Here is a 10,325-nt window from a genome sequence, read left to right as displayed (position 1 = left end):
GGACAACGGTTTTTTATACAAAAGAAAGTATTAAAACAGTAAAATGTCTTTGATCACCCCTCCCCATCCCATGCCCTCCCCTCCCCCCCCTCAGCCCATGCTTAAATGTAACATCTTCCATTCTTCGATAAGCCTTAGGCTTTCATCCAACTTAACACCCGATGATTCACTACAGCGTGACGCAGCCCACACAGCTACGCAGATAATTGTCCTTTAAATATTGTTTAGGTTCAATAGCAATCGGCCATCCACGCTTTCTTCTCAGTTCCAGTGGGGTCGCACAAGGATCAGAAGAGAGAGTCCACAGATGGTTTGCTCACACACTCATTGTCATACTGGGCGAGTACTGCTGGAAGAAAGCACAGCCTTGTGAATCAGAGTGTGAGAAGAGGGGGGCGGAGAGAGGGAGGGAGAGGGAGAGAGACAGACAGAGAGGGAGAGAGACAGAGAGACAGAGAGAAAGAGAGAGAGAGACAGAGAGGGAGAGAGAGAGAAAGAGAGAGAGAGACAGAGAGGGAGAGAGAGAGAGAGGGAGAGAGAGAGAGAGAAACAGAGAGGGAGAGAGACTGGGAGAGAGAGAGAGATCGTGTTCGAAATAAGTTGATGATTTTTAAGTAGAAATTCAGATTTTTTTAATGTTCACAATTTAAAAAAAAGGAAAAAAAGAGAGAGAAAGAGAGAGACAGAGAGGGAGAGAGACAGGGAGAGAGAGAGAGAGAGAGTGAGACAGAGAGGGAGAGAGACAGAGAGAGAAAGAGAGAGAGACAGAGAGAGAGGGGGGGAGAGAGAGGAGAGAGAGAGAGACAGAGACAGAGAGAGGGGGGGAGAGAGAGAGAGAGAGAGACAGAGACAGCGAGAGAGGGGGGGAGAGAGAGAGGGAGGGGGAGGGGGAGAGAGAGGGGAGAGAGAGAGAGAGGACAGAGTTGTGACTGCCGAGGGGGGGGGGGGCCGTCCTCACCCTGTAAGGGGTGGGTGTCGAGGGTAGTGGCGTATCGGCGTATCGAGGAGTGATTCTGACGGCCATTACCCCGCTCCGCCAGGAGCCAGAATATTTCCCCGGGGGGGGGGGGGGGGCGGTGCCGGCCCTACACAACATGAGCGCCTTTCCGTGATCCCAGCGTGCCGTTCCGGGCGCGGGAGAGACGTGTACCGTACTGGATGTTCCCGCAACACTCTACACCCTCTCGCCCTCGTCTTCCGTCCCCGGACATGCCATGGCGGTCCGTTGTTACCACTGATGGTGGGGTGTGGTCCACAGTGGAAGTCTCTCTACAAGGGAGTTCCTCCTCCCCCTTTACATCGGGGACCTGGGGTGGAGAGCGTTGCACGGGGCCGTGGTGAATGATAAATATTTGAGTCGGTTCACGGACTGGCCGGCCGCCTGTAACTACTGGTGAGGAAGAGCCCGTGTTCCACGTGTGTGAGCGGTTGCTGCCCCTGCACGAATATCTGGAGCGGCTGCTCCTCAAGTTCTGGTTGCATTTTAGTCCCAGATCTTGGTGTTTGGACACAAGGCAGGGAGTGGGGGAGAGCCGATCGGGAGGGTGGGATCTCCCTGTCGGTTTGCTCCTGGGCCGGACCAAGATGGCCATTGGCGGGTCCAGGCAGCGGGCGGTCGATGGTCACGCCAGAGTCGGCTGCCTGCCCCTCTTCCGGCCCTACGCCCGTGCTCGCGTGTTCCCTCTCCGGGGGCTCTGGAGGCCTTCCATCAACGCTGGTCACCGCGGGGGGGGAGGAGAGCTTTGTATCTAACGATTGCACCATTGTACTATAATGACTGCTTGGTGTATTGTGACCATTGTGTACTTTTGGTGCATTGTAATGTGCAATTGTTGTATAAAGTCCTTGGAATGAAAAAAAAGAGAGGAAAAAAAAGAGAAAGAAAAAAAAAAGAAGGAAAAAGAAAAGGAAAAAAAAGAAAAGAAAAAAATGAGAGAGAGACAGATAGAGAGAGGGAGAGAAAGAGAGACAGACAGACAGAGAAAGAGGGAGAGAGAGACAGACAGACAGAGAAAGAGGGGGAGAGAGAGAGAGGCAGAGTCACAGAAAGAGCAGATTTGTGATTTAACTTACACTTTCATTTTGGAAAGGATTTAAGAAGTTTCCCGCCATCTCGCTGTCATCGCGTGGAGTTCCCGGAGGATTGCTGATCCCTGTCATGTTGTTTGGGGAATTCTAAAGGGAAAGTGACGAGGCATGTTGATCATTGTCAGGGCTAACTCCGTTCTACTGCAACACCTGAACCTCCTTCGCGGTAAAACCAGACAGAATTCCCAAAAGAAGGAATAATTCATCGATCGGGAATCAAATATTCTTTTCTAGGCAGGGGTGGATTGGATAAGGAGTCACTAGATGGTCACATTGTACGTGGATTTAGTCAAGTCCCCGTGCATTCAGTTTAAACAGAGATTCCTGGACCCTTCAAGGAAGGTGGGATCTCTAAATATGTTGAAGATAGACACAAAATGCTGGAGTAACTCAGCGGGACAGGCAACATAAGGTCATAAGGAATAGGAGTAGAATTAGGCCATTCGGCCCATCAGGTCTACTCCGCCATTCAATCATGGCTGATCTACCTCTCCACCCTAACCCCATTCTCCTGCCTTCACCCCTCATAACCTCTGACACCCGCACTAATCAAGAATCGATCTATCTCTGCCTTAAAAATATCCACTGACTTGGCCTCCACAGCCTCCTGTGGTGGAGAATTCCACAGATTCACCGCGCTCTGACTAAAGACAATTTTCCTCATCTCCTTCCTAAAAGAAGGCCCTTTAAGTTCAAGTTCGCATTTATTTGTCACATGCACCAATTAAGATACAGTGAAATGAACATTTCTGAGGCTACGATCGCTAGCTCTAGACTCTCCCACTAATGGAAAAATCCTCTCCACATCCAGCATGCCTGGATAGACGGAATGGGTGATGTTTCGGGTCGAGTCCCTTCTTATAACCATATAACAATTACACCACGGAAACAGGCCATCTCGGCCCTATAAGTCCGTGCCGAACACGTATTCTCCCCTAGTCCCATCTACCTGCACTCAGACCATAACCCTCCATTCCTTTCCTGTCCATATACCTATCCAATTTATTTTTAAATGATAAAAACGAACCTGCCTCCACCACTTCCACTGGAAGCTCATTCCACACAGCTATCACTCTCTGAGTAAAGAAGTTCCCCCTCATGTTACCCCTAAACTTCTGTCCCTTAATTCTCAAATCATGTCCTCTTGTTTGAATCTTCCCTACTCTCAATGGAAAAGCTTATCCACGTCAACTCTGTCTGTCCCTCTTCTTCAGACACATTGTCTCTGCATCTGCTCATTACTGTCAGCAATCTGATGCTGTCAACCTGGGCCTCAGATTACCCAGAGGAATCGGACAGATTGTCCTTGGAAAGCACACATTATTCATCTCATCAGCTACAAACTCCCAGAGCAGCCGTTTCACATTGTCCTCAATGTCCTGGACATCATTCGCTTCCCAACCAACAGCAAAAACTAATTATCACTATCGCGACATAGATGATGATTGCTACATTATTTATTTTTGTTGCATTTTCTAAAATGCAGCGACTACATTTTCTATATTATACTACATTTTCAAATTGCAAAAGACCCTGGGTAGAATAGTGAAAGGCCTGGAGAAAAGACATAGGTGACGGTTTGGGTGGAGACCCTTCTTCGGATGGGTTTGAAGTCTGAAGACCCTAAACGTCGCCTACTCCCTTTCTCCAGAGATGCTGTCTTTTTAATAAATTTTTTAAAAAAGCACCTTATTTATTATAAACAGAGATAATAATGGTCTAACATAGAAGGCTAAGAGACCAAGATAAGCTGCAAAATCCAAAGGACTGACGTGGATTATACTGCGAGAGGCATAACGGAGATCGGGGTCTTATTCCTAAAATGGCGGAAGTGACGTTCCGTTGTGTACTACACGTCAGTCCATTGGATTTCGCAGGAGTGGTCTCTCTTGCTCCTCTAGTATCTTTGATGCTGCCTGACCCACAGAGTTACTCCGGCATTTTGTGTCTGTACCATTCTTTCTCCTACACTCTGGGTAAACACACTGGGTGAAGGGAGGTATGCTGAGGTGAAATGGGTGCGCTACAGAAACGGCCTGAAGCAGAACGGCCGGCGTCATCGACTGACGTATCGGGGTGGCCGAAAGATTTTGGACATTTCAAAAATCCAGCGGCGACAAAAAAAATGTCGTGAAGCTTGAGGAGACACCGCGCGCCAATATGTCATTACGCCGCGACTTTTTCGGTGACCTGATACATCAGTCAATGATGCCGACAGTCACCGAAAAAAATCGCCAACCGCCACTTGGCGATATTTTCGGCGACTGCCGGCGTCATATCAGTGTCACCAAAAGATTTTGAACATTCGAAAATCCAGCGGTGACAAAAAAAATGTCGCGACACTTGGAAAAACACCGCGCGTCAAAATGTCGTCACGCCGCGAATTTTTTGGTGACCTGATACGCCAGTCAATGATGCCGGCAGTCACTGAAAAAAACATCACCAAGTGGGACAGGCCCTTACGACAAGACGACCAACAAAGTCTGTGTTTGCACCAACATACCTTTGACAATCCATCAATATCACCAGAACCTGAAAAGGAAGAGAAAAACTCTTAGTTGCTCCCGTCAAACATGAATTGCAAAGGTTTAAGAAGACAGCGAGGGGTCGGGATGCTTAGAATCATCTTCATGTATCATAATAATCAGCGCTGTGGGTGGCTGCTGTTTGTATACATTGTGTGTGCAAGCAAAGAATCTCACTGTGACAAGAAAGTATCCCTAATTCTCTCTGTGCTTTAGAGAGAAAGTTGAAGCTGAGCGCGTGTACCTGACGTTGACTTTAGTCAGCTTCTGTTCTCTGGTGTCAAAGGACACACAGCGATCGTAACACAATAATCCTGCCTGGATTACTTTAACTCCAGGCCCAAGTCTTAGTGACTTCTACTGTGAGTGGCACGGTGGCGCAGCGGTAGAGTTGCTGCCTCACAGCGCCAGAGACCCGGGTTCGATCCTGACTACGGGCGCTGTCTGTACAGAGTTTGTACGTTCTCCCCGTGACCTGCGTGGGTTTTCTCCGGGTGCTCCGGTTCCCACCCACACTCCGAGGGCCGTACAGGTTTGTAGGTTCATTGGCCATGGTAAAATTGTAAATTGCCTCTCATAAGTAGGATAGTGTTTGTGCGCGGGGATGGCTGCTTGGCGCGGACTCGGTGGGCCGAGGAGCGTGTTTCCATGCTGTATCTCTGAACCAAACGCATTCTGAGCCTGAATCCAGACTTCTGCACCAGGCCCATCACCCTGCATTACCTAATGTTCCATTCATGTGATGGGGCTCCATGCCCGCCATTCCACCAAGCGGTCCCTCCGCTCCAGGCCCCATTGGGAACTGAAAAATAAATAAGCAAGAGATAGTTTGCCTGCATGCCTGGTTTCACTCACTGCAGCGATACACACACACAGAGATCAGGGACTGCAGTGGTGGGATGCACTCACCCCCCCCCCCCCCCCCCCCCCCCAAGGTTAAAGGTGTGAAGCCTAATGCTGACACTGAATGCTGCCACCAGCACAAGGAGTGCTGGATCTCATGTTAAAGCAGCACCCAACCTGCGCTAAGGTTCCAAAGGGCAGGTGCTGTCTGGACGGAGTTTGCATGTTCTCCCCGTGACCGCGTGGGTTTTCTCCAGGTGCCCCAGTTTCCTCCCACAATGCAGGCAAACCCAATCCTGAAACAGACGCAATGCGCTGGGGTAACTTAGTGGGTCCGGCAATTTTGAGTCTTTTTCTGTAAACCGGCATCTGCAGTTCCTCGAGTCCGGCTTAGATGGGAGCTGTGCCTTTCTTGATGGGGGGGGGGGGGGTCAGGGATTATGGGGGGGGGGGGGAGGAGGGAGGCAGGAGAACAGGGTTGAGAGGAAAAGATAGATCAGCGGAGTGGACTTGATGGCCCGAATGGCCTAATTCTGCTCCTATCACATGAGTTTATAAACTTATGAGATGGGTATCTTGGTTGCCATGGACCTGTTGGGTCCAATGGCTTGTTACCGTGTTGTAATGCTTCCACAATTCTAAGATTCTTTCTCCAAACCTAACCCTGATGTAGCGAGGCCAGTATCAGCACAGACCAGGGACCCAGAGGTAACAGGGTTACTGATATATTGCCCCAGAGAACCAGCTCACTCAGACTTACCCCTGGTCGATTCCCTCCGGGTCCGATGGGATTCATCATTGTGTACATGTTCTCACTGGAATTGGTGGAATCTATAAGAAAACAGCAGAGGACAGGGTTTGGACGTCACTGGAGTTTCAAACTGCGATCTGCACAAACCCGTAGATCACCTGTCGGAGATGGGGACCTCCGCCAGAGCCCAGCTGGTGAATGCGGAGCAGAACAACAGACAGCCAACCATGTCATCTCTGGGTGCCCGCTCTACCACCCGACCAAATGGAGCTGTGTCGGGGCCTGGCAGACATTGACGCCAACAGAGACAACGCCCGGCTTGAGATCTAACTATTCCTTTGGTTCATTCGCTAGAAGAAGATCTGCTGGAAAGGTCCACGTTGCTGGGCCTACACCTCACGCTGCCTCGGCAAGGCCAGCACCACAATCAAGGACCAATCTCACCCTGGTCAATCCCTCTTCTCCCCTCTCCCATCAGGCAAGAGGCACAGAAGTGTGAAAACGCACACCTCCAGATTCAGGGACAGTTTCTTCCCGGCTGTTATCAGGCAACTGAACCATCCTACCACCAACTAGAGAGCGGTTCTGACCTACTATCTACCTCATTGGAGACCCTCGGACTATCTTTAATTGGACTTTACTGGACTTTATTTTGAACAAAACGTTATTCCCTTCATCCTGTATCTGTACACTGTGGACGGCTTGGTTGTAACCATATAACCATATAACAATTACAGCACGGAAACAGGCCATCTCGACCCTTCTAGTCCGTGCCGAACACGTATTCTCCCCTAGTCCCATATACCTGCGCTCAGACCATAACCCCCCATTCCTTTCCCGTCCATATAACTATCCAATTTATTTTTAAATGATAAAAACGAACCTGTCTCCACCACCTTCACTGGAAGCTCATTCCACACAGCTACCACTCTCTGAGTAAAGAAGTTCCCCCTCATGTTACCCCTAAACTTCTGTCCCTTAATTCTCGTCATGTCCCCTTGTTTGAATCTTCCCTACTCTCAGTGGGAAAAACTTATCCACGTCAACTCTGTCTATCCCTCTCATCATTTTAAAGACCTCTATCAAGTCCCCCCTTAACCTTCTGCGCTCCAAAGAATAAAGCCCTAACTTGTTCAACCTCTCTCTGTAACTTAGTTGCTGAAACCCAGGCAACATTCTAGTAAATCTCCTCTGTACTCTCTCTATTTTGTTGACATCCTTCCTATAATTAGGCAACCAAAATTGTACCCCATACTCCAGAATTGGCCTCACCAATGCCTTGTACAATTTTAACATTACATCCCAACTTCTAAACTCAATGCTCTGATTTATAAAGGCCAGCACACCAAAAGCTTTCTTTACCACCCTATCTACATGAGTTTCCACTTTCAGGGAACTGTGCACAGTTATTCCCAGATCCCTCTGTTCACCTGCATTCTTCAATTCCCTACCATTTACCATGTACGTCCTATTTTGATTTGTCCTACCAAGATGTAGCACCTCACACTTATCAGCATTAAACTCCATCTGCCATCTTTCAGTCCACTCTTCCAACTGGCATAAATCTCTCTGTAGACTTTGAAAATCTACTTCATTATCCACAACCCCACCTATCTTACTATCATCTGCATACTTACTAATCCAATTTACCACACCATCATCCAGATCATGTATTGTCTTTCCACTGACTGGATAGTATGCAACAAATAGCTTTTCACTGTACCTCAGTACACGTGACAATAAACTAAACTAAACTGATTATCCATATCCTCTAGAGATGCTGCTTGACCCATGGAGTTACTCCAGCACATGTGTCCTCTGCTGGTAAACCATCAGCTGCAGTTCCTCCTGTCTGAGCATCTTGGTTGGCATGGATGTGTTGGGCCGAAGGGCCTGCTTCCATGTTATAGTGTCATAGAGTGATACAGTATGGCAACAGGCCCTTTGGCCCAACTTGCCCACACCGACCAACGTGTCCCAGCTACACTAGTCCCACCTGCCAGCATTTGGTCCATATCCCTCCATAATCTGTCCTTTCCATGTACCTGTGTAACTGTTTTTTAAATGTTGGGGTAGTCCCTGCCTCAACCACCTCCTCTGGCAGCACAATAGACAATAGACAATAGGTGCAGGAGTAGACCATTTGGCCCTTCGAGCCAGCACCGCCATTCAATGTGATCATGGCTGATAATCCCCAATCAGTACCCCGTTCCTGCCTTCTCCCCATATCCCCTGACTCCGCTATTTTTAAGAGCCCTATCTAGTTCTCTCTTGAAAGCATCCAGAGAACCGGCCACCACCACACTGAGGCAGAGAATTCCACAGACTCACCACACTCTGTGAGAAAAAGTGTTTCCTCGTCTCCGTTCTAATGGCTTACTCCTTATTCTTAAACTGTGGCCCCAGGTTCTGGCTCCTGCTGTACACCCACCAACCCTTTTGAGTTGAAGAAGGTACCCCTTAGACTCCTATTAAATCTTTTCCCCTTAACCTTAAAGCTATGTCCTCCTTGCATCAGTTGGAGGAACTACAATGCATCAGCATTGTAGTAAACCATTTTGACTAACTATCATTAAAAGCTTTACATTCCACAAAGTAAATTTAACGCAGGATAATTTTCATCTGCATCTTCCTAAGTAGGCCTTCAGGATCAAGGGTGTTCTAATGATCAATGGCCTGTCTGCCGTGCTATGATGCACCAGCTAATGCAACTTCCACCACCACAAGTTAGGCTTTAATCATTCCCCTTTCCCCATTGCTTCCAAGGAATAAAGTAGAGGGAAGTGACGTTACCTCCGGGGCTGGGAATGATCGGCGTTCCCGGTGGTCCGCTCCCTGGTGGGCCCTGAGAGAGATCACATGGGAAAAACAGATCAACACAGCGATGGAAGCAGGAGGGGGGCAGGGTGGGGGGGGGGGAGAGTGAAGAGATCCCAGTCTTTTGGGGGGTAGACACAAAATGGTGGAGTAACTCAGCGGGTGAGGCAGCATATATGGAGAGAAGGAATGGGCGACGTCGAGTTACTCCACCATTTTGGGCCTACCTTCGATTTTACCAGCATCTGCAGTTCTTTCTTACGCACCCGTCTTTTGGGGTAGGGGAACAGAGAGAGGGCAGGGTGGGGAGTGAGGGTGGCAGTGAGCAGAGACTAGAGGCTGGAGCGACCGAAGGTGGCGCAGCGGTAGAGTTGCCGCCTCCCAGCACCGCAGACGCTGGGTTCGATCCTGACTACGGGTGCTGTCTGTGCGGAGTTTGCACGCTCTCCCCCCGTGACCACGTGGGTGCTCCAGTTTTCCTCTCACGCTCCCCAAAGACTCGCAAAGGTTTGTAGATGAATTAGCTTGTAACAATTGCCCGTGGTGTGTGGGATAGTGTTTAGTGTACGGGGCGATCGCTGGTCGGCCGCAAGGCCCGGTTGGCCAGAGGGCCCGTCTCCACGCTGTATCTCTAAAGACCGCAGAGGGTTTGCGGAGGTGGGAGGAGAATCAGGATTACCAGAGGCACAGGAATGGTGAGGGTGGGAATAAAATGGGCAGGGAGGGCATGACTCAGGAGAGGGGCTCAGTAAGGATAGCGATGCTGAGGGCGTTTCGAGCTGGGGAGAAGTTGAGGGGTTCGATGGTTATGGGTGCACAGAAAGGAGTGGAGGGGGAGGGTTTGGGCAGGAAGGGGGGCGGTTGGGGGAGGGGGGGGAACGGGGGAGGTGGGGGAACGGGGGGTTGGGGGAAGGGGGGGGTTGGGGGAGGGGGGGGCGTTGTGTGTATACAGGGGAGGTGTGTACACAGGCAGAACTGTGGAGAGAGGTACAGAGAGGGGGGAAGAGAGCGCACTGGTGTACAAATGAAGGGAGAGGATGGATGGAATGGAGGGGAGGAATATAGGGTGTAGGGAGGGATATATGGCAGGATATGGGAAGGTGGGATATGGGAAGGGCAGAGGGCTTCTGATAGGAGAGGTGCAAGTGGGGAGATGAATTTGGGGAGGGGGCGAGGAGCTATGAGTGTGTGTGGCATGCCGGGGGCAGAGAGGGTATGATGAAGGGCGGAGATGGGATGGGATGGGATGGGATAGGATGGGATGGGTGTGGATGGGATGGGATGGGATGGGTGTGGATGGG

At 49.9% G+C, this 10,325-nt stretch overlaps 1 protein-coding gene across 5 annotated transcripts in view; it reads right to left on the bottom strand.

The window, feature by feature from the left end:
- Positions 1-206: 206 nt before the first annotated feature.
- Positions 207-10,325, bottom strand: part of ssbp4 (single stranded DNA binding protein 4) — a 140,425-nt gene continuing 130,306 nt past the window's right edge. For 2 of the 5 annotated variants that reach the window (XM_033047073.1, XM_033047072.1), the window contains 6 exons: positions 9,001-9,052; positions 6,217-6,287; positions 5,337-5,415; positions 4,592-4,620; positions 2,074-2,175; positions 317-349 (listed from right to left, as the gene is read on the bottom strand). In XM_033047073.1, coding sequence (XP_032902964.1) covers positions 317-349; positions 2,074-2,175; positions 4,592-4,620; positions 5,337-5,415; positions 6,217-6,287; positions 9,001-9,052 — 366 coding nt within the window. Of the gene's footprint in view, positions 350-2,073; positions 2,176-4,591; positions 4,621-5,336; positions 5,416-6,216; positions 6,288-9,000; positions 9,053-10,325 lie in introns of all 5 variants that reach the window. The other 3 variants (XM_033047070.1, XM_033047071.1, XM_033047074.1) reach the window with 3 other exon arrangements.

This window comes from Amblyraja radiata, chromosome 29 (assembly GCF_010909765.2).
Source record: "Amblyraja radiata isolate CabotCenter1 chromosome 29, sAmbRad1.1.pri, whole genome shotgun sequence".
In the NCBI taxonomy this organism is placed as follows: Eukaryota; Metazoa; Chordata; class Chondrichthyes; order Rajiformes; family Rajidae; genus Amblyraja; species Amblyraja radiata.
The sequence above is the reverse complement of the archived record's forward strand: the minus strand, read 5'-3'. Positions and strand labels throughout refer to the sequence as shown.